The sequence below is a fragment of the Meles meles genome, chromosome 16 (genome assembly GCF_922984935.1).
Source record: "Meles meles chromosome 16, mMelMel3.1 paternal haplotype, whole genome shotgun sequence".
Taxonomy (NCBI): Eukaryota; Metazoa; Chordata; class Mammalia; order Carnivora; family Mustelidae; genus Meles; species Meles meles.
This window is the reverse complement of record NC_060081.1, coordinates 51,990,960-52,015,132: the sequence shown is the minus strand read 5'-3', so window position 1 is coordinate 52,015,132 and position 24,173 is coordinate 51,990,960. Positions and strand designations below refer to the sequence as shown.

Genomic DNA, 24,173 nt, shown 5'->3' with positions numbered 1-24,173 from the left:
GACTTGAAGCACAAACAGGGAGGAGAAAAGGCAAGGAGCAAAGGGGGAGAAGAAGGAAGGATGGGATGTAATCAGGGCCAATGGGTAGTTAATTGTGCTTGGATGGAGCATGTGGTGTGTGCAGGGTGTAAAGGGCATGGAATGGAGGTAGTTTGTCTTTAATTCACCAGGCAGAAATGAGTGGAGGAGGGGGATGATAGAGCTGTGCTTTATGAAGATTAATCTGGGAGTGTGTGCAGAATAAATTAGAAAAGGGAGGAATTGGTGGAGAACCAATTAGGAGGCCATTGTAGTAGAGAAAGGTTGACATGCAGAGGTCAGCAAGGGTACTAGCAGTGGGAATGAGAATAAGGAAAGACCCTGTAATAAGAGGATCACACAGTTTGAGAATTGATGAGGGGATTCTGTGTGTGTGTGGGGGGGGGTTGTTAACAACAGTTCAACTAAGTAAATTTTAAACAAGATCTAATTGGTTTTTATTAAATGATTCATGAATTGGGCAGCATCCTATCTAGCAAGTAGAGGGGATCTCTGAGGAGTTGTACGGAATGGAAGGTTTTTATGGGAGCAAGGGGTGGAAGAAAGTTACTAGCAAAACGTTCCAGGCAAGGGGAGAGAAGCTGGGGGTCTTTTAATGTAGATAACCTTATCTTCCTTTGGGGGATAGAGAGGGTCAATGTGGCAGACTGACAGGCACTGATCAAAAATTCCTGACCAACCAGTTAAGACTACATTTCTGGGGGAGGTTGAAACTGCAGTTAGATTCGCTGTTAAGCTCCATTTTGGGAAGTTGGTGTAAGTGATGCTATTTGGGGCCTGTGACTTCCAACAGGGGCTTGGAGACAGTGGTGAAGATCAGTGTTTCTCATGTGCGTCTCAGGTACATTAGCGTCTTGAGGGAGAACAGAAGGAAGAGCTTGTGTGGGTTGGAAAGGAGGTGATGAGTTTGGACCTATTGAGTTTAAGGTGCTGATTGGACATCAAAGTGTCTTACTGGCAGGTTGAAATTTAGAGCTTGGGAGAGAGGACATAACTAGTGTCCTGGAGGATGAGCCCACAGAAGAGATGCTGATGGCAGTGGATTGCTCACTAAGGATACGGTGTACAAACACAACCTGCACTTAGGGAGTGTGGAGAAGAAGAACAGAAAAGATGTAATCGGGGGCACCTAGGTGGCTCATCATTAGGCATTTGCCTTTGGCTTGGGTGGTGATCCCAGCGTCCTGGGATCAAGCCCCACATCGGGCTCCCTGCTTGGTGGGAAGCCTGCTTCTCCCTCTCCCACTCCACCTGCTCGTGTTCCCTCTCTTGCTGTGTCTTTCTCTGTCAAATAAATAAATAAAATCTTAAAAAAAATGTTAATTGGAAAAGAAGAAAACTAAGACTGTTTTAGTTATAAACACAGGAAGCTGCTCAAATTTTATGAAAAAGGAATTCATTGGCTCATGTAACTTAAAGACCAAGGAATTCCCGCTTCAGGCCTAATTTAATCTAGAGGCTCAAAAAAAAAATCTAGGGGCTCAGATGTCACCAAGCCTCGGTCACTCTCTTTCACATTGCTTTTGTTTTCAGGCTTCACATGGTTGCAAGATTTTCCAGCAGGTGAAAGTCCCGTGGACAAGGTCATGCCTTCTTCCTAGGAGCCCCACAAGAAGTACAGGGAATCGCTGTGATTAGTTTGTGTGTCCAGTGAAAACATGCCGACTGTGACCCAAACATATTTATCAATATTATCAAAATGTATTGGTTGTTGAATGCTATCATTTTTTCAATAGACTAACAGTTTAAGGTACGTGCAGTTGTTAAGTAGGGATTTTAGAATTTTTGGTAGGGCTTGATTGTAATGTCCAAACCAGTGTTCTCTTTGTATTGAACCAACAATGATTAGATTTCCTATTGTTTTTCCCTCTCTGGGGTCAATTGTTGGGTATCTCTGGTCAGTTTTTCCAGATTATCATTTGGCAGAACATTCTTTTGAAACATGACAGAAGTTAGGCTGTTGGTTTCCTTGAGAACAGTGTTTTTGGCAGAAATTTCAGCAAGGTGTTCAATTTGGCATCCAGGGAGTTGAATCTGGGATTCCTAGGAACCTTAATAGTAGCCAGAGCAACCAACAAAAGTATGGCATCTAATAAATTTTGGACATAGGAGCCATATTTAATTTTGTCCCCTTTGGAGGTAGGGATACCTAGTTGTTTCTCTAACATTCCAAATCATGAGTTACCCCAAAGGCATAGCAGCTATCAGTATAAATATTTACTGTTTTGCCCTGGGCTAAGCTCAAGTAACTCTTTTGGGCTGAAGTAGCTAAAGGTAAAGATGCTGCCTCATTGACTTCAAAGGAGTCACACTAGCATACCCAGCATGATATTTACCATTTTCATCCTATAAATAAAAATAGCGAACCATGAAAAATTTGCATTGGTTATAGGAGTTTCCTGTAAATGTCATTGAAAGCCAAAAGGTAATCTGTCTGCATTAAGCAGTCATGGGGAGTTCTATCTGGATGCAAGAGTAGTTCTTGTTTCCAGATCAGATGCCCTAAATATGGAATCTGAGTTTGAGCAAACTGGCGGGGGGTGGGGGAACATATATATATAGAGAGAGAGAGAGGGAAGGAGAGAGGGAGACTTTATGTCCCTTTAAGGCCCAAAGTGGTTGTTGTTTTTCTTGTTTGTTTGTTTTTAAAGATTTTTAAAGTAATCTCTATACTCAGTATAGGGCTTGAACTCACAACCCCAAAATCAGGAGTCATATGCTCCATCCATTGAGCCAGCCAGGTGCCCCTAAGGCCAAAAGTTTTAGCAGATGAATGCTGTCTCCTGTGAAGAGATTTGAGAAAGGGAGCAGGAAGCAAATCATATACATATTGTAACCAACTAGAGCCTGCAGAAAACCTTATATCCTCCAAATCAGCTTTTAAGGTTTATAAGGAGTTAAGGTCTGCCTGTGTAACCTGGAGCATTACTGTCCAGGTTTATTACTGTTCTTCCCAGGTGAAAGCAAGAAGATACTGTCCTTATGAACCGGAATACTAAAAGTGCACTATATAGAACAATTACAGGGAAGGAGGATTTGCTTTTAGTGGGAAAGGACATCAGTGTGTGGGGGGAACAACAAGGCGCCCAGGGATAATGTTATTTATTGCTCTGAGGTCCTGGACTAGCCTCCATCCTGGGCCAGGGGTCTTCTCACAGGTAAAGTAGGGGCTCCCAGGGGCTAGCACAGGGGATGATAAGGCCCTGAGTCTGTGGTCTCCTACTCCAGGCTTGATGCCTTAAAGGGCTTCTGTATTTATAGGGCATTTGTTCTGGGGAGAGGTGGCGAGGGATCTGTTTGAATCTTGGTGGGAGGCGCGCTGTGAATCCTGCCAGTATCAGTTGAGGAATCTGCTCATAGAGAGGGTGGCAACTGACCCGATGGGGACAAATGAACTGTCCCCAGACTCCCCTATCATGCCATCAGAGAGGAGCAAACAGAAGAGGCTGAAGGCTCATTTAATCCACCTGGCTGGCAATTTTGATTCTAGAGTTATTTGCTTCTTTTGGGAGAAATTCTGGCATAATACTTTTCTAAGAAATCTTGTCCCAGTGAATGAATGGGATGGAGAAACTAAGGAGAAAAGGGTGGGAATCTCTCCAAGGGTCTAACCGAAAAGGTAAGGTGCAGAGACAGGAACCTTTGAGGTTTATGAGAGACCTCCCCCCTTCCCCACCACACACACACACACTTTCTCAGTCTGAAGAGTGGTTTCTTCAGGCCAATTAAGAGTGGGGACTGGGAAGAGCCCCTGTAGGTCCTTGGAGCTTCGTCTCTGGGAATTAGGAGAACATTGGAAAGGCTGGCAAGAGGGCTGAAGGCTTCTGGAATGTTTAAGTTTGTAACAGTCTTTTTTCCCATTGCCCTGGCCCTTTGCACCAGAAGTCAAGGGGTTTTGGTCATTTTAGGGGCCGTCATTGGCCAGAGTTGAAAATTGAGAGTTTTAGTGGTCTTTCTTTTAGGTGGCCTTGTGGGTGTGAGTGAGCTGGTTTGCCAGGCTAGCTAAATGTGGAGTGGACACAGTTTCCCATTCCATGCTGCTCCTTCAACTAAAAGATCCTGGTTCAGCTTGTTAGTAAATGAGAGCTAAATGCTACCCAGGTGGATTCTCTAAAGGAAGACCAGAATCTTGCCTGGAGACAGTTTGGAGTTGGTTATAGTAGTTACGACCAGGTCATCAGGCTGTTGTGTGCAAATCTGAATTCTGTTCCAGTCAGTAGGCTTAGGAAAAGCTGCTATAATTGCCCAGTGGAGATTTCCGGTGAGCATTCTAGGATCTTGCCAAAGTTAGGGGTTTGTTTCTCTAAATGTTTTAGGATGTTCTCATGGGGCTAATTTCATCCAGCGTTTGGCGTGGTCCTCCCCAATGAGCGCATGGCCTGGCTGATACAAATCTTAGAAACCAGGGTGGTAAGTTGGAATAACTATGTGAAATTCTTCAGTGAACATGGATCCTGAGTCACTTTAGGAAACTTTAACTCTGGCTTCCAGTCTGACTTTGGTCCAGGGAATATAAGAGATTTGGGATTTATTTGGATCCAAAGACTTAACTTTTTTTTAAAATATTTTTAAAAAAGATTTATTTATTTGACAGAGAGAGATGGTGAGAGAGGGAACACAAGCAGGGGGAGTGGGAGAGGGAGAAGCAGGCTTCTCACCAAGCAGAGAGCCTGATGCAGGGCTTGATCCCAGGACCCTGGAATCATGACCTGAACTGAAGGCAGAATATTAATGACTGAGCCACCCAGGCACCCCAAGACTTAATTTTAAAGCTGCAGGTTTTATTACATTCAGGAAAGGAGGGAGTCGGGAGAGGTTCAGAGGAAAAGGGAAGTTCGGTGAAAGGGTCAGTATACAAAGGGGGGGGGTGATGTAGAGAAGGTAGGAATTGAACACCAGATAAATTGGAGATAGAAAACAGGAAAGGAAAAAAGAGGCTTCAGAAGCCCCCTTTTCTCCTTTGCTTGCTTCCATTAGTCTAGAAGAGTCATTTTTAGGTTCTTGGTAACGTTTGGAAGCTTCAAAATCCCCATATCCCAAAATCATATTCAGTTTTAACAATTTTAGAGCATGGCTGCCCAATTCAGTTTTGAGAAAGTAAGTTTGGGGGGCACCTGGGTGGCTCAGTGGATTGGGCTGCTGCCTTCGGCTCGGGTCATGATCTCAGCGTCCTGGGATCGAGCCCCGCGTCGGGCTCTCTGCTCCGCGGGGAGCCTGCTTCCTTCTCTCTCTGCCTACCTCTCTGCCTACTTGTGATCTCTCTCTCTCTGTCAAATAAATAAAATAAAAATAAAAAAAAAAAAAAAAAAAAAAGAAAGTAAGTTTGGGGAGATTGAAAGTTCTCTATAATGGCCGCTGAAGTTTTAAATTACTTTTGTTTAAGTTGGCCCATTTAGTTAGAAAAAGAAGACTCAGAAGCCATTTAGTCTTCTTTCCATGATTTGCTTGGCTCAGTTAATTTAGAAATAGTGTTTTGCACAGAGGCAATCTTAGAATCCTGAAAACGTTTGGATCCCTCAAGGTACCAATTAAAATGGGCATCCCATTCAGGTCTATCTCTGTCTCTCATTTAAGGAGCCACAGCTTTCTAATTTAATTAGAGAAAAACAAGTTTGGAGAGATCGAAAGTTCCCCATAATAGCCATTGGTGCTCTAAATTACTTTTCACTAAGTCAGTCCATTTGGTTATAAATGTGCATGTGGAGGGGCCATAGTTTTTAAACATAAAACCAGTGAGGGTCCCAGAAAGGGGGGCATCTTCAAAGCATTCTGATGACTGGGATCCCATATCTTAGAGGTTTTTCTCTAAAGCAAGGAGAAAATGCCTGAAAGCACAGTTTAAACAGGAAGAGCATGGTTCCAGAAGGAATCAGGCCCAGGGACAGGACAGTTCCAACAGGACTCTGTTTCAGAGTCAGACTGAAGGGCAAAGTACTCTCATAAGAAACAAGACCTTAAGATAGATTTCAAATAAAGCCTGGAGAGCTTGGACACAAAATGGAGCTTAAAATCCAGGAAAAAACTTAACCTTCACACTCCAGGGTCGTCGAGAAAGCAGTGAGCTCATTTGGCTCTATGGGTACTGGCACCTGTTTGCTCACCAGCCTTGGAGCTTTGAGGGATCTTTCCTGGGTCCCACTTCCTACCACAACTAATGTTAACATTAAAGATAAAAGTCATGTTACCAGCAAAAATGGGTTTGCTGGGAAATAACAGAGACTTGCAATCTGAAATAAGAAAGCTACTTCCAAAACCATGGGCAAGGTAACAGAACAAAGAAGAATGGTCTTCCATGGAGGAGAATGGGGGAAGGTGGCAAGGCTGTTTCAAACAAAAAGTCCATGGGAGTAAACTGGAATAGTAGCTTTTCATTGGCTGGGTTGGGACTGTCTCTCATTGGCTGGGCTGTTACCAGGGAAGAAAAAGAACCTTTCTTCCTCCTGCTGAGATAGTAAAGTAGTAGTGACTTGACCTACTGACTTGAAAGGGAAAGGTAGTGTCTTCCTGTTGGGTCTGGCCTTGACTAGGAGTGGTAGGGCATGAGAGCTTCCCCTGCTGTCCTCCTGACTTCACTGTGAACATGACGTCCTTTCGTTAATTTTCACAAGTGATATGAGTTTTAGAAAGACTACTGGCTCTGAGGAGAAGGGAGGCTGGAGGGAGCAATTAGGAATCCATTGTAGATGAGAGATGATGGAGCTGGGATGAGCCTATTCCCTGCTGAGATTAAAAAGGACAGATTTGATATATTTTGGCTGTGGATTCAACGGGGACTTGCATTTGCAAATAATTTGCAAATCTAGTTGCAAATAATCATGAAATTGATTGGCTTACACCCTTCTCTGCCCTTGCTTTTCAGGTGTTGGTCATCCTCAGGCTGTCATGGAGGTGCATGCCAGTGCTAGTAGCACCTGATTTCCTTTTTCCTTATGCTAGTGAGGGAGAGAGAGCTCAAGTGTTTCCCCCGTGGCCTTCTTAGCAGATTCTAGAGCTATATTTTGATTGTACCATCTTAGGCCAAGTGCCTACTCTAAAACAATCATGGCTTCGGCTGGGGATAAAAATGCCTCTTCAGGAACCTGTTGCTGTGAAAAAGGAGATGGAATTAAAATAATTAGTTTGCACAGACTACTGTGTGCCATTTAGGAAGAGTGGAATGGATTTTTGGAGGGAGCCACCTGTAGTGTCTGGTACCTGGGGGAAGATGAGGGGAAAGGAATTAAGCATCACTCTGAAGTTTCTGGCTTATACAGGATACAGATTGTGGTGTCAAACCTGTTGGCATGGTGAGCCCTCAGGATTACCAGTTTTGTGGTAAACTGGTAAACATCTGTAGTTTCGTTTAGATAGTTAGGTTTGAGATGCCTATGAGAACTTTCTGGTGGAGGCGTCGTTAAGTATTTAGAAACAGTAGTTGTGTCTGCCACTGGAGGAGGGATTGAGGTTGGTGGAATTGGTAATTAAAACTGAGGGGCTGGATGATGATAATTAGGGAGAGAGTGTAGGGGGTTTAGTATCTGACCAGAATAGTCCAGCATTTAGAGATCTTGGAGAGGGAAAATAGCATAGAGACTGAGACAGAGCAGTCAGATAAGATGAGAACCTGCAAAGTATGTATCGTGGAAGCTGAGAGAGGAATGTTTCAAGGAGGAAGTCGTCAACCAGATCTAACATTGCCAAGAGGTACAAGATGAAGACTGGAAAGTCCAACCAGTTTGGCAGCACTAGGCTGTTTTATTTCTAAACGTGTTAGAAATTTCATGTTTGTTTTAGTTCTGAGAGCCTGGGGCATCACACTGAGGCCATGTTGGTTTTTCTCTGCTGAGGAATCTCATAATCACTTGCCCTTCAGCAGACCAGGCAGCTCCTGCCCCTGCACCTTTTTCCCCTTCTAAACTTTTTACTAAAGGAGCTTTTCAAACACAAAAGAGAATAATTTAATCAATTTCCTCATACCCATTATGTGGTAAGGCACGCTAAGGACTCTTTCCTTTTAATTATTATTATTATTATTTTTTTTAAGATTTTATTTATTTATTTGACAGAGAGAGGGATCACAAGTAGGCAGATAGGCAGGCAGAGAGAGAGGAGGAAGCAGGCTCCCCGCAGAGCAGAGAGCCCGATGCGGGGCTCGATCCCAGAACCCTGAGATCATGACCTGAGCCGAAGGCAGTGGCTTAATCCACTGAGCCACCCAGGCGCCCCCATCCTTTTAATTATTGATTTTCAAAAGATGATCTGGTGTCCCAGCAGCCTTCAACGGTGGCCAGTGTGGCTTCTTACAGTTATCATTATGAACTCACAGATTTTCATATACTTATGTTTAAATCACATTTAGTCTTTTAACACTCAAATTATCCCATCTTTGGGGATCAGGAGTCTTTTATTTCTTAAATGGCTTTCTTCTTTTCCTGTGCATTCTTAATGATTTATCAAAAAAGCCATTTCACGTTGTTGCTTTCATAATTTCATCTACAGCCAATACAACAATTTTGGGATTGAGAACACCGTTAAATTTTTTTTCCCCCAATGGAGAGGGAATCTATTTGATTAGCATGTATTTCCAGGACTATTAGTTATGAATCAGGAGTACCAAAAAAGTGACAATATTCCAATGCTATAAAGCAGCTTAGGGTGCTTGCCCACTTACAGGGGAGGTTGGGTCACAAAACATGGGGGACATCAGCTCTCATGTCCACTTACCTTGTCACCTTTGTAGTAAGCACTGTTGGAGATGGGGGAAACTAAGGCAGGTACCAGATGGCAATTTATGATTTAGGGGCTTGTCAGATATGGACCTCAGCAGCTGGTCTTGGTTTCACTTTCTGGCAGAGGTCTAAGGAGCACACTTGAGCCCATTTTTGGGTTTGCAAATATATCTTTCTTTTTCATCTTACTAGATTTTGGGGTATTTTTTTTTTAAGATTTTATTTATTTATTTGACAGAGATCACAAGTAGGCAGAGCAGCAGGCAGAGAGAAGGGGAAGCAGGCTCCCCGCTGAGCAGAGAGCTCGATGTGGGGCTCGATCCCAGGACCCTGGGATCATGACCTGAGCCAAAGGCAGAAGCTTTAACCCACTGAGCCACCCAGGCGCCCCTTTTGGGTAGTATTTGATATATTCTCTTTGAAAGAGTCTTTCTCTAATAAAGAGGAAACTTTTTTTTTTTTTTAAAGCTGCTTTCTCCCTCAGCAAGGCTGAAGACTCGTTTTTCCTTAAATGTTCAATAAAGATCCATGACTAGGAAACAGAAAGTAAGAGGACCTATCGGACTCCAGCAGGGCTTCTAGTATTTTGTGCTCTGACTCTGTAAGACAGTGGAAAAACAAGTGATCTCCTCAGGACAGAACCTTGGGCAGAACCTCCTGGGAGACAGAGGCCATTTTTCCATCTTTGGTCATCTCTGACCTGAATGAAATAATGTCTTATGATGATGGATACCAGGTTAGAGTTGTATGGTTCTTCTGTTAGTAATGGATGCATTTACTCCAGAGGGAGGTTGAGTGGGGAAGGTGGGAGAGGGTGTTGGGAGAAAGGAGAATTCCTGTTCATTCTCTGTCATCCACATTCTTTTTTTTTTTTTTTTTTAATTATTTATTTATTTATTTATTTGACAGACAGAAATCACAAGTAGGCAGAGAGGCAGGCACAGAGAGAAGGGGAGGCAGGCTCCCTGTCATCCACATTCTTGGTTTTATGTATGAGACTGGCATTTTCGAGGAGGTTGGGACCCAGTCCTGTGTGTGAATTTGAAAGCCTTACATTCAGACAGCTTCTTCTTCTGTTACTGAACTGTTCTCAGAAATACCTCTATTGCAAATCCTGGGCTTTGTGAATCCCTGATAGCATTTAGGATATGTTTGGCCACAAATGACTGAAACCCCAGAATAACTGGCTTGCCAAGATAGAAGTGCTCTTCTCTCTCATGTAATAAGCAGCGCAGGCCCTTTTACTGTGTTTGTCCTATTACACAATCATCCTCCATAGCTGTTCTTTCCTCGTTGTCAACTCATTCCATCTTGTTGCTTAGTCATTCATAAAAAGTGGATTTCACTTCCTAATTGGTTGCTGGAGCCCCAGCGAGGCAGTCTGCATTCTGGAGCATGAAGGAAGAAGGGTAGGATTGCACACAGCATCTGTGCTAATGACTCACTGGCCAGAGTTGGAAAACGTAGTCTTGGTTCTAAGCCCAGCTAAAAATCAGGGCTTTTATGACAATGTCTAAGAAAGAAGAGAAGATGGATAGTGAGACCATGGGCTTCAACCCTGTGATGCCTCATATAGTACTTGTTTTGTTTTAAAGATTTATTTAGGGGTACTGAATGGCTCAGTTACGTAAGCATCTCCTTCGCTCAGGTCTTGAACCCCTGGTCCTGTAATCGACCCTTGCCTTGGGCTTCCTGCTCAGCAGGGGAGTCTGCTTCTCCCTCTGTCCCTCCTCTCACTGGAGCTCTTTCTCTCACTCACTTTCTTAAATAAGTAAATAAAATCTTAAAAAAAATAAAGATTTACTTGAGAGAGAGTGAACATGTACACAGTTGGCCACATGCACACAACTGGGGGGAGGGACAGAGGGAGAGAATCTTCAAGCAGACTCTCCACTGAGCATGGAGCCCTACATGGACTTGGATCCCACGATCCTGAGATCATGACCCCAGCCAAAAATCAAGAGTCAGATGCTCAACTGACTAAGCCACCCAGCTGCCCCCCTCAAGTACAACAGTACTTGTTAAGAGCACAGAAAATGAGTTGCTAAGTCACTCAGCTCTCTGCCAATTCAGTACACCCCGGATCCTCTTGGAGTGATTGGTTGTGTCTCCTTAAGCATATGTGGTAAGACCTGCTTAACTGTCTTCTCTGTTGTGGGCCCCATGCCAGATGCTGGATGTACTGTGGTGAGGTAGTCAACAGCAGGAGTCCGTCCAGTGTGGGGTGTGCTCTTAAGAAATGTTAGGGGGCCACTGGGGCACACAGGGAGTTGGGGAAGCCTTGGAGAGAAAGGGATCTCTTAGCCAAGATTTGAAGGGTAAATTAAAATTGACCAGAAAGAAGAGAGATGGGTGTCCGTAGAAGTGATGTGCAAAGACTGTTCTAGGTAGGAACAGAATGAACAAAAGTCCTGAAGGTGACAAAGTACGGCCTGTTCTAGGAACTGACTGTACTTCAGAATGGCTGTGAGGAATGAAGCTGGGAAGGTAAATAAGATCCTGATCTCAGAGTGCCTGGTACACCATTGAAGTGTGGACCTATCCTGTAACTATCCTTCAGATCACTAGTGGCAAATTGCGTCCATTTAGACTGGGGTGCTCCAGAGGGAGTTCAGGACAGGGAGTGACAGGATCAAATTTTCTTTCTGAGTCAGGTTTTTTAAAAGCAGAGTCTCCCACACCTGCATCTTTCATGTCCTTTCTCTGGAACCCTTAGGGGTGCAGTGCAGTCACCTGTGGACGTAAGTGAATCAGTCCATCTGAAGTAGCTGAGCGCATTTTCTGTGGGTCAGATTGATAGGAGGCTTTCAGAGGACTGGGGTATGGCCATATTGAGGATGACTGTGAACTTTCAGAGTAGGACTCCTCTTCCTTGATCTTTTTTTTTTTTTTAAAGATTTTATTTATTTATTTGACAGAGAGAGATCACAAGTAGGCAGAGAGGCAGGCAGAGAGAGAGAGGAGGAAGTAGGCTCCCTGCTGAGCAGAGAGCCCAATGCGGGACTCAATCCCAGGACCCTGAGATCATGACCTGAGCCGAAGGCAGAGGCTTAAACCACTGAGCCACCCAGGCGCCCCCTTCCTTGATCTTTTGTTTAAAGAAGTGAACTTGGCAAATGGGATTAACATTAGAAAAAGCTAGAAATATTTGCTATTCCTAACACTACATACACACACACAACCCCCACCCATACTTGACTTTCTTAGTAAGAGGGACACTTAGGTCTCTGATGCTCTTATTAAATATAAGCCTGTTTCTGGCAATTTCTCTCCTGGGGATGTGTCTATAAGTGGGGGAGTGGATTGACCTGGCAGCTGCCACAGGGTTTAAGAAGATGGCAAGCCCAATATTTAGCAGAAGGGTTAGGCTCAGCCTGATGACTTTCTTCCAGGATAAGGTTTGTGATTTGCGTCTAAAGTGGTGCAAAACATAGTTTGTGTGAATTCCATAATTCACCAAGTAAATGAAACTTATGAATTTGAATGCACCATCAGTGGAAAGGGCCAAGTTATTGGAAGCAGAACCAGCCAGTGCCCTGAGCATACCTCTTAATGAAATTTCCCTGAAAGTGAAGAAGAGAGGGAAGAGCCTAGTGGTTGCTATCACTTATTTTCTTTCCCTAGTTTTTTGCCCCTTATGGGCAAACAGGAACAGAATATTAATATGTTTTCTTTAGCAAGGTAGGAAACTGAGTTGGCATCTGGTAAGGAAATGGGGTATGGGATAGGGTGAGTACCTTCTGCCCAGAGTCTGGTAGATACAATGCCAAGGGCTCCTGTGTAGCCTGGCCACAGCCACACTTTTTTTTTTGCTCAAGTTCTGACCGTCAACCACTTGTGGGTGTCACTGTGGAGTCTTGAGAAACAACAAGGTCAGAGGGTGTACCCCAACACCAACGATGGACCAGAAGGGAGCCCCAAAAGGATACTGCCTCATAAGCTTTCATAAGCCCAAGGCAGTCCTTCAGGAAGCACTGGGAATTTGGAAGGAGTGGGAAGAGGTAGGGTTTTCTACCCAGAAAATAAGAGTGAAAATGAGCTCTATGAGTGCAGGTCCCTCCCCAAGCCAGGAAAAGCCAGGCCTCAACTACAGGGAGCTTCCCTTCCCACCCGCTGTTTCCCCTGGCCCTCTCTCATCGCCTTCTCTTGCTTCCACTGAAGGAAAGTTTCTGTGCTGTGCTGTTTTGAGCCGCAGGTCAGGGCTAGGGTTGGCTTCTGGGCAGTAATGGGGGTCGAGGGGCCCTGGAAGGCTGGTAGGGGAAGCCTTTCCAAGCAAGAGTTCCTCCAAAAATGTCAGCAGGCCTCATGTGAGCCTTGGTACTCCACGACATTCCCTCTGTCCATCATCCCTCAGACTTTCTGCTTTCCCTTCAGGGTCTAAGTGAACCAGGAAGGCCCAGAAGGGAGCTTTTTTCTTTCTTTTTGAAATTTCTTTTGTTTCCTGTTTACACCAGCACCAGGCCCCTTGGGGAATGACTAAGGGACTGTGGCGGATGGTTGTTGATGGAGATAGAATCTCAGAGAGGCTGTGCTGCACTAGCCTCTGATCTGCGCCTCTGGGTTGAAAAGGGAGGGGCTGCCTGGAAGCTGGGCTGAGACAGTTTAAAGCAGCAAAGCAGTTTTTCCTTGCTACCCTCCGCACAGGGAGGGGGATGGAGTGGGACTGGACTAGTCTGGTCCTGCTGTGAGGGCCACTGGGGAGGGAGGGGCGTGGGTCGTGGCCTGTGAGCTGGAGATCACAGTGGGTTCTGTCACTCTTTCCGTGCAGTCTGATGCTTTGGTCTGTGGTAGGTCAAGTAGAATTCTCATTAACTCATTAGGTCACCAAGTCTTTGGGTGCCTGCTCTGTTCCAGGCACTGCTCAGCATGGTGGGAAGCAGGGAGCCCATGGCCACTGAGACACTGCTGAGTTTGACGTGTATGTGATGCTTTAGCCCTGTGCCTAGCTTGCACAGACTTACAGAGTTATGTATGTATACTGGAAGGCCCATTTTAAAGCATGCACAGGAAAGAAAATACAAAGGAGAAAAATAGAAGTTAGTTGTAATATTTCTTCCCACACTTCCGTGGATTGTATTGCACACATCCCACTCAAGAGAGCACTAGTATGGGCTGCTGCCTTTATGTGTCAGTAGCTTTGGGAAGTGGGTCACTTTTGAGTTGGAGGGCTGCCTACTGGATGAATGGAAGGCATGGAAGAGGAAGCGGGGCAGGGCGCTGCTGAGCTCACGGAACTGGTGAGCACGCGGGCCCCAGCAGGTCCTGCCAGCCACCATTCTTCCCATGCCACCCTCCTTGGGAAGGGTGCCCAGGTTGCCTGGTGACAGGGGGTAGGGGGATTAAAGCTCTATGCTGCTGTCCTGTGTGCCCTGGTCAGGATACTGAGGGGCGTGAGTGATGGTGCTGCTCTTCGGTGTTGCTCATCCGCCTCTTTATCATTTTCACAGACTTCCATAGCGGTGGCATGTGATCAATCCAGATAAGATAAGGGATCCTTTCCAAGATAAGGGATCCTTTCTCCCCTGGGAACACCAAGAGATCTGAGGCCTCCAGGGAGTGTAGTGAGCGTCAGAGCTGGGGCCTGGGCCCTGCTCTCCCAGACTGGCCGCTGCCTCCTCCTGCAGGAGGTCATCCTCTGCATCTGCCGATCTTGCCATCCCCTGGAGGAGTGCACCAGTGTACCTCTAGCACCTCCGACTCTTGGTCTGGCATGTGCCACCTTCCTGCTGGGCAAGCACTTGGGCCAGGTCCCTGGCCCCTCAGCATCCCTGCCCACGACGGAAGTTGCTGCTTGCACTTGGCTGCTTTCACTCAGGCATAAGCAGCCAAAGAGGAAGTCCTCGTGGTCTGAGCGAAAGGCCTTTTCCCACAGGGTGGGAAGGAGCCCGAACACCATGAGCCTCCAAGTTCTCTTTGCTTTTTGTTCCCTTGGCCTGTTCTTTTGTGACATCTACATCAAGGGGTCGAGGCGGGGGACTGGGGGTCAGGAGCCCAGAGACTGGCTGTCTTGCTCACTCCCCGTCCATGTTTTTTGGGCTATGCCCTTGCCCCTTGCACAGGGATTTGCCCTTCCTCCTTGCTGGGTCCTATTGCAGCTTGTGAGGGAGTGGTTGTCCGGGTAGGTGCTGGTCTCCTGCTCAGAGGGTGCCTCCAGTAAGGGCTCGGGGATGCTGATTCAATGACCTGCATCATGCCTGCTGGGGTTACTTGCTTAAGAGGCAGGTAAAACCTAGAAAGTTACCCTCTTTCAGGCTTGTTCCTTTAGGGTGTTAACTTCATTTCTTAGCTGTTCATCTCAAGCTTCTTGACAGCTTGGTAATAATAGTTGTAGGGTTTTTTTGTTTTTTGTTTTTTTTTCAAAGATTTAAGAGAGAGAGAGAGGCAGAGGGAGAGAAGCTGACTGCCCATTGAGTGTGGGGCCCGATGCAGGGCTCTATCCCAGGACTTTGAGATAATGACCTGAGCCAAAAATCAAGAGTCGGCTGCTTATCCAACTGTGCCCCCCAAGCACCCCTTATGGCATCTAGAACTATAGATAGAGAACTAGCTCTTGTACTGCTTTTTGCCCCGGATACCCCCCTTCTCCTCACCCCTTCTCGCAAGGAAGGACAGGAGTCAGGGTGATCTTGCAGGACACAGTGCTGGGCGAATGCTCATCAAAGGATGTGGAAGGACCAGAGAGGCTCAGCACCGAGCTGGAGCTCGCTGCCCCTCCCCTGTGGGCACTCTGCCTGGGCTCCTTCCTGCCCTTCCTCGCCTAGGGAAACTAGCAGTCTTTGTGAGTCTCCTTGACAACGGATGGATAAGTTAAAAATAACCTTGTGCTGGGGCATGCATGCGTTCGTGCGTGCGTGTGTGTGTGTGTATGTGTGTGCACGCACATGCGCTTGTGGCTGGATACAGGCTCTCTCCCCTGCTGGGCTCCAGCTCAGCTCCTGTGGCTTCCTGATTCTCCTGGTGAGCATCTGTGGGAGGCCTTGGTGGGGCCCAGGAGGTCACATGCTGAAGTTCCTTGGGTTAGGGGTCAGATCTAGATAATCCGTAGCATCATTCCAGTGCTGATGGTTGCCGCTGGGGTGTGGGTATTTATGTTAATATAAGGAAGGGAAAGGTTTTCTGAATGCCTCCGTCTTTGTTCACCCTAACTGGAGAGGGATGATTCCAGAGGCATTGCTGTGGTTCAGAACCTCTCGGTGCCGGAATAGGACAGAGCCCTGCTATGGGTGTGGGGATGTGGGGGTGGGGGGAGTTTGGCTGTATCTCTTTAGGGAAGGAGGATCTTTCTGGGCCCATTTGATAAGGTGAGGACACTGCAGTACCGAGGCACTTGCGTGACTTGCCCAGAGCCCCCTCACTGTGTTGTGGCAGCGTAAGGAACAGTGACCATGTCATCAGAAGCTAAGGCTCTTGCCTCACATCCTGCTGATGAGGTCATCTGGATAGGTCCTTTACCAAAGCCAGCTGCCTCTTATTAGCAGTCTTAACACTAGTTAAAGCCCTCTGTTTTAGTTTACTTTAGAAAGAGCTATTTCCCTAAGGGCAGGGGCTGGGTAGCTCTTTACCACACCTGGAATTAATTCCTGGCTTTCTCTCTCCATCATTTTTCCATCCATTAGTGAGCATTTTGCTCTGTACCAGGCATAGGGAGGTGAAAAGGAAAAGGTGGTCCTTGTCTTTAGGGAACAACAGACAAGTACAAAAATCTCCCCATCAGTCTGCATTGTGGCCAGTGCCCAGAATGAGAAGGTTAGGAGAAGGAGTGATTGGGTTAGAGAAGGCTGGGAGAACACAGTGACACAGGGTACTTAAGGCTGGAATGTCTGAGATCCTACAAATCCAAAGGAGGGCAGAAAACTCGGTAAAAAAAATGATCAATGGGGGCATCTGGGTGGCTCAGTGGGTTAAGCCGCTGCCTTCGGCTCAGGTCATGATCTCAGGGTCCTGGGATCGAGTCCCGCATTGGGCTCTCTGCTCAGCAGGGAGCCTGCTTCCCTCTCTCTCTCTGCCTGCCTCTCTGCCTACTTGTGATCTCTCTCTGTCAAATAAATAAATAAAATCTTTAAAAAAAAATGATCAATGACTTGATAGACACTTTACAGAAGAAGATATCCAAACAACCAATAAACATGAAATGGTGCTCAATTTCATGTACTTCTTAGGGAAATTCAAATTATTCAACTTAAGAAAAAGTGACTGTTTTTTGTGTTCACGAACATATATAACAAAATCTTTGAAGATGTGATGAAATACCCATTTGCCATTTCTAGTTTACTTCATAGTGAACTTCTTGCCGAAAAGTAAAATGGAGTCCCCAGCCGGACCTCCACAATCCCGTCTTCGCGGCTGCAGCCCCACACCTCCACACTCAGGTTGCGCTGGCCCCCGGCAAGCCCGGAAGCCTGGGTGCCCTGCGGCTCCCTGTGGGCTAAGGTCTGCTTATGTTCCGAGCTGACAATGGCATGAGCCATTGACTCCGAGGCAGTGGTCCACACTCTACCCAGATGAACATGCTGTTGCAGGTTCTTGTGCTAGCCGTCCAGCCATCAGGAGGAAGTCAGGAATGAAGACATCCTGAATTCCCTCAAGGACCTCTGACCCAGTGGCGGGTTCGAGCCCACCCTCATCCTTTTTTGAGAAGTGCGAGGTGAAGGGTATGCAGGTGCACCTCCTCTTCACCTTCCTGCTCTGCCTGGCCCCAGTGACTACACCACTGCCTTCATGACTGACCCCCAGTTCATCACACGGTCTCTAGTCTGCCACAGTGATGTCGCCTGGAACTTCCTGGTGGGCCCAGGTAGCATGCCTGTGTGCAGTCCAGCCATCGACATCCAGCCTGATTTCAAAGACCTGCTGTCCCAGGGGCCCAGCTATGCTAGGGTGCCCCTCCCCTCTTTGCTGCCTGGCAGTCACAGTACTGTCCTCTGGGGATTTCATTCATGATGGTATTTCCTCGAACTCTGTGTAGAGGAATGCCTGAGGTCCAGGAAAATCCCCTGAGATGGGCACTTCTTGTCCATCCCAGCCCCACCCCCTCTCCAAACCAAGTCTCCTTACTAATAAAGTGTCGGGTGTCAAAAAAACTGGATTCCTAGATGCTTAAGTAAAAGGAAATGTAGTGGGATGAACACTAAGAAGTCAGAAGACCTGGGTTAATAGGAGATTTCCGGTCCACCATTGAACTTGTTCAGAGCCTCTATCTCTTCATTTGTAAATGAGGATCTTCCTATCTCCTTTCCCTTCATTCCAGAATGACTCTGTGGCTCACAACAGGTATGGGAAACATTCTTACAGCTGTTGAGAACTCTGCAAATCGAAGCAATATTGTTTGACTCTAATTTGAAGTGATTTGACTTCTCTTCCATCTCTTCCCAACAGCAGTGGTTCTAAATTCTTGTAAGAGATAAATGCTCTGAGTAGTAAGGTCCCTAGAATTCAGAGCAGCCTGCCCTTGGTACTTTGGATAGAGAGCCAATTGTTGCTCCCCTTGTTGGGGGGGCTAGCAAGCAGGGTGAGTTTCTGACATGGCTGGAGCCTGGATGGCAACTCTGTGGGTGACATGGCAGGGTCCTCTGCTGCCCGGGGCTGCGTGGCTGGGAGAGGACAGCGGCGCCCCAGTCCCAGTGAAGCCTAGACTCTAGTAAGCAGTACTGTGTGTCTTCCACACTGCCTGGGGCTGGCCGCCTCATGGGGTGCTCCTGTGGAGTCTGGAAGTAACACAGCAGACTTGGGGGCGTTTAGTGGGGGGACAACAGCTTGCACACCCGGCTTTTCTCTGAGAGCCTGGCCAGAGCCACTGGCCACTCTGGGGGCACTAAGAGTCCACAGCATGTTGTGGGAGAGCAGGGACTTTGCTGCATGATTTAGGTGTTGGTGGAGAGGTTTTAGAGGTGGATGTGTCTTTCTGGGTGCCCGCAGCCAAACCATTCTAGGCAGTAAGCCTGGCAGCAAGGGCAGGGTCAGGAATGAGGTCCTGCTGAAATTCAGGCCTGCCTCCCCTTTTGGATACAAAAGAGCCCCTTTCCCCCTCCTCCAGACTGTTCCCTCCCCGCCCCTGGGAGGGCAGGGGTGATCGAGCAGATAGCGGCTGTTCCTCAGTCCCCCATGGCAGATGCGTACTTCGCCTCCAGCAGAGTCGGCCCCCTCGGCACATGTCAGAAGAGTGTCGGGATCGCTGTGAGTCCCATCTGCTCTGTCACCTGGCTGTGCTAGGTCCTCAAGCCTTGTTGGGGGGTCTTTTCCCACAGATCTCTTATGACAGGCATGTACTTCTCATTTTTGACCTTCTCCTCATCCTGTTTTTCTGCTGTGTAGGAATCGGAGTCAGAAGTGAAGGTAGATGGAGAGACTGCGTCAGACAGTGAGAGCCGAGCGGAAACTGCTCCTTTATCAACCTCTGCAGATGATACCCCAGAGGTCCTCAACAGGGCCCTTTCCAACTTGTCTTCAAGGTATAACCTGGCATCGTGATGCAGATGCTTGCAGGGGCCTCGCCTCAGGTCCGAGTGCTGTGGAAAACCCAGAGCCCTCAGGCAGCCTGCGGTCATGGCGCGTGAGCCCATGGCTATCAAAGTGTACAGGCTGGACATGCCCGGAGGCAGTGGTCACAGTCTCCCTGCTTCTGCTCAGGACTCCTCTGAATGTAACCTTGTGCTTGACGGCAGCTATGAGCACAGCCTAGAAGGATCTGGCCTTTGAAGGGTGCTTGGGCGGCGCTGGGAGGGACAGTAATCTGAGGAGGAGGAAAGTGTGGACAAAGGGGTGGTGGCAGGCAAGGTTGCTGACACAACTTGTGAAGGGTTTGTGACTAATCAACAGGCTGCTTTTCACAGAGGAGCCCGAGTTTCTAGGTCAAAGTTTAGTTTTCCCTCTCCCACACACATCCATTGTGGACATTCCTTAAATCCACCCAGAAGAATTGAGAAATCTCAAATCGGGTGAATCCAGAGCTAAAATATTAGTCCCTTGAGACTCTGGTCCTCCAACACTGGCTTTGTGGGCAGATTAAAAAACGCAGACTTTAAGACCTCAAAACATTATCTGAAGGTGTTGCTATGTGTCTTGCACACGTGTGTCTCTTTGAAAGGTGGTGTCATGCAATTGCCAAGGGCTTGGGTTCTGGAGCCAGACTTCTAGGATTCAAATCTCGGTTGGACCACGTCACAGCTATATGATTTGTGTATCTCCATTTCCTATCTATAAGGGTTAGTAGTGTTGAGGCTTAAATGCATTAATACATGCTGAGTCCTTATGAAAGTGCCAGATGCATCTTTGTGATTGTTATTACTGTTGTTGAATGTTGTTCTTACCATAAAGATGCAGAGTGATGCAGGATTCTGCTGCTGGGAAAATGTGCATTGTTTTTCTTTGGATAGAGAGCCATAGAAGCCATCCAAGTAAATACAGAAGTGGGCACCACATTTCCCTCGGGACTTTTGCCAGATTTGTTTGTTAAGATAATAAGCTGGGAGTATTTTTCTGTATGCCTTGGAGCACCTGCTAGTTTGGTGTGGGTGAGGTGACGGCTGTTGGTCCTGCTTCTGCCCAAATGTGGCTAGTACCTCTGTCAAGGGGAAGGAGGTATGCTGCAGGAAGGGATTGACCTCTCCTTCCAGAAAGAGCAATCCCCTTGACTTTGTGCTTTGCTTCTTTCTGGGTTCCTAACATGTTTTCTCTTTCCCCTCTTAGATGGAAGAACTGGTGGGTGAGAGGCATCCTGACTTTGGCCATGATAGCATTTTTCTTCATCATCATTTACCTGGGACCAATGGTTTTAATGATCATTGTAAGTGCCATTTGCATGCTGTTTCGGTTTTGCCTTCAGTTTTTCCCACAGGCTCCATCATCTTAAGTGTAGGGTATTGGGTTGGTTCTGGGAATCCATGGGAGTCCTGGGTCCTCAGACCACATCTGCCTTAGAACTGTCACTGCTCCCCTTCCAGGAGCCATCCGGAGGGCTGTTGGCATCAGCTAGTTGTGTGGGTTAAAGATATCTCTTCATTTTAAAAGTTGATACTATTATTTCAGCCGTTTGATTAACTAGTGACCCCGGCTGTGACTCTGTGTGACTCTCTGTTTTGTTTCTTGTTTCCCTGGGGCCTCACTGTGGGGCTTAGGACTTTGATTTAAAAAATCCCAGTCCACAGCACTCCTCTCTTAGTTTTCCTGCTGGCACGGAAAGGGTCAGATGACTAGCAGCTGACTGCTGAGCAAAGCAGTTGGGGATTTTCAGGTATTTCTATTCAAAGTCAAAAGGGGAAGAGATTGATGGAGTCCAGGGAAGTACAAAAATAAAAAGTTAATTGAAGCTTCAGGGGTGCCTATTTTTTGGATCTAGACTGTGTGACACAAAGGACTGCACTACCAAGGGGGTGCAGAGTGAGTGGGAAAGGAGGAGGAGAGCAGAGTCACTGTAGGACTGACATTCTTAAATACGACAGTTTTTCTTTAAGGCCCATGACCTGTGTGTGGGTTTCTGTTTCCAAAAATGGTAAGAACTGGGGAATTAGCAAATACTCTGATTATTTTCTATCTTGTAGGTGATGTGTGTTCAGATTAAGTGTTTCCATGAGATTATCACTATTGGCTACAACGTCTACCACTCCTATGACCTGCCCTGGTTCAGAACCCTCAGCTGGTAAGCCCTCTAGCCCCACAGGGGCCCTTAATGGATTTGGATGACGAGCGTTTTGTTATAGGTATTTACAGTCATGGTGGATAGATGGGGAGTGATGGCCGCCCACTCAGATAGCCCCTTTAAGGCCCAAGTATTTTATGTGGCTGGCCTGTGGGGAGTGTTTTGTAGTTGCCTGGGGTCTGGAGTCTCCTACATGACTGCGTCTGTGAGCACATTTGCCTTGGTATTTGGATTCATCAGATGTTGCACAGTGGCCCCCACTTCTAGACCAGCATATTTTTTATGCTCTGATGTCTCAGCGTCCCATGAGAGTCCTCTGTAGATTGTCTGTGCTGGTGTTGCTGTCTCTGGAATTTGGTTTCCTTGTCCTTGAGACAGATGGTTGAGACCGAGTCAGTTGGCTTTGGAGCCCTCATTCCTTGGACGGAGGTGCCTTAGGGGCCAGGTGAGCAGGAATGACCCTGAATACAGAGGATCTGGGCTCCTCAGAGAAGCTCTGGTCCCTCTCTCCTAGGAAAGGGCTCAGCTGCCTTCAAGCACAAACAGAATCAAAACCTGTAGCCCAGGTGATGTCTGAGGTCCCTTTCTGAACTGAAACTCTGCTTTATTGGCTGCACTGTCCTTGTGGGACACGTGAGCAGAGCTCTGTGTGGTGCTGAGAGGACTTGGGGCAAATATGGACCCTTCTCACCTTCTATGCTGGGACGCAAGGGTTGGTTCCATGACTTAGCAGCCTGAAAGGAGTGTTTCAGGCCCCAGCAACGTGATCATGACCAAGGGAGCTGACGTGCTCAGACTTGGGCTGGACACATCCTTCCTAGAGATGCTTCCCCACCAGCCAGCCATGCAAGCTGCCTCAAGGTCTCCACACAGGCCTGTGCCTGCCACCCAGGTTCCAGTGTAGGTCTCTTCTATGGCTCTTCTAGAGCTGGTAAGAGGTATTTTAAATTTTGTTCACACACTCAGGATGTCTGACCTTCGATTGTGGTCACTGACCAAAGGGAATGTTTTTCATGTAACAGAAGACAAATCCAATATGAGAGTTCTTGAACTTCCACAATTAAAAAAAAAAAAAAAGAAAAAAAGAACATGGAAGAGAGAAGCTCTCCACTCTCTTTCCTAGCTCAGGACCCTGGCTGAGTATTTGGAGTAGGCCTGCTTGCTCCCACACTCCGAAGCACCGCCGAGGCTCTAAAGGTATATGAGCCATGGCTGCCCCCTGCCCAGAGCTCCAGTGGAGGAAGCAGGTTATACACACATGAAGAGTTAATGCTGTTGAAAGGCTGATGTGTCAGAGACAGGCTTTAGGGAGGGAGATACTGGGAGACCGAGTATAATTAATTGCTTAGTGAAATGACCAAATACTACATACTGTAGAAATAAATATGGGGGAGTCAGAGACCATGTTAGGTTGTGCAAGGTTTTATGAAGACAATAGTATTTGAGCAATGAGTGACAAAATGGGGTGAGTGAAGTGGATGTCCCAGGCTGGGGGAGACAGGAGTGAAGCGGATGGTGGCAAAGCCAGAGTAAACCACTGTGATAGGTGTGCAGGGTTCCTGGAAGAGAGGAAATAGGATGGGGAGGCAGGATGAACCACGCTCTGGAAGGTCCTCCTGCGGTGGGAGTGTTCTTAGATTAGGCATGGTAACTTTGCAAAAGGGGCAAAGCTGAGTCCCAAGTTTGTGACAAATGGAGAGTGAGTGAAAGCTGCCACAGATTTCCAGATGGACTTCCCAGCCACAGGGTCCCCAGTGAACAGGGAACCATGGTTGGCTTGTTCTTAGCGAGCTGCCGTGGGGGGTGTGGGGTGCGGGGGTCGGGTGGGATGCTGCTCTGAGTTTTTGCTGGCAGCCTCACCGGCTCCCCACAGCAGTGACCTGTCTTCTTTTACAGGTACTTTCTACTATGTGTAAATTACTTCTTCTATGGTGAGACAGTGACGGATTACTTCTTCACTCTGGTCCAGAGAGAGGAGCCTTTGCGGATTCTCAGTAAATACCACCGGTTCATTTCCTTTACTCTCTACCTAATAGGTAGGCATTCAGCGGTTCACCAGTTCTTGGGTTTGTCTTGTTTGTGTTTGCTGAGTAGACGCTGGGGAGCCTCTTGGCGTCTGCACAGTCTTGATGATGTTAAACTTGATGGTGCAAGGCAGCAGAGCTGAGGGCCCTGCCTTAAATCTGAGTCATAGCAGCTTTTGACTAACAAGTGGGACTGAGGGCCTTATGTGGCTCTGGGGACTACAGTTGGTGCCACCTGTCCTTGTGTCCCAGCCTCTATGGGAGGGCAACATAGCACAGTCCAGTCCTGACTCCCCTGTTGGCAGAGATTCTGCGGTGAGATCAAAACAAAAACCATCCAGGAATTTGGGTATAAAACCCAGCAGCTGTCTTTAGGAGAGTCACCAGAGAAGCTGCGTGAGGGACACTGCAGTGTGGTGGAGATTTTACCCAACTGGGTTTAAAAAGACTTGGTGACTTCAGAGGAGCTGGGTGCTTAATCTTTGGGTCTCTTGTCAATCTGGAGCTAAAACAGCAGACGCACTGTGAGGATTTGATCAGATGCATTAAAAGTTCACAAACAGTAGGGTGCTGTGTCAGTCTAAACTCAGTACTATCTGAGTGTTAAGTGTTAATGCTAGTGTTTTTCATAGTTGCCCTCAAAGCCAGTTTGAAGCACAGGAGAAATTTGTTCTGACCCAAATTTCAGTCTGACCTATTTTTGATCAGCTTGATAGCAATACTTGGCTCTGTGAATGGCCCCTGGCCATTAAAATAGAAAATCCACTG

The 24,173-nt window shown here is 47.0% G+C and overlaps 1 protein-coding gene across 1 annotated transcript in view; it reads left to right on the top strand.

Annotated features, from left to right (window-relative positions):
• The window catches only part of CDS2 (CDP-diacylglycerol synthase 2), a 63,250-nt gene that overhangs the window by 22,147 nt on the left and 16,930 nt on the right, over positions 1-24,173 (top strand). The window contains exons 2-5 of the mRNA XM_045980694.1: positions 19,059-19,195; positions 20,433-20,529; positions 21,284-21,381; positions 23,278-23,417. Of these exons, the coding sequence (XP_045836650.1) occupies positions 19,059-19,195; positions 20,433-20,529; positions 21,284-21,381; positions 23,278-23,417 (472 nt within the window). The remainder of the gene's footprint in view (positions 1-19,058; positions 19,196-20,432; positions 20,530-21,283; positions 21,382-23,277; positions 23,418-24,173) is intronic.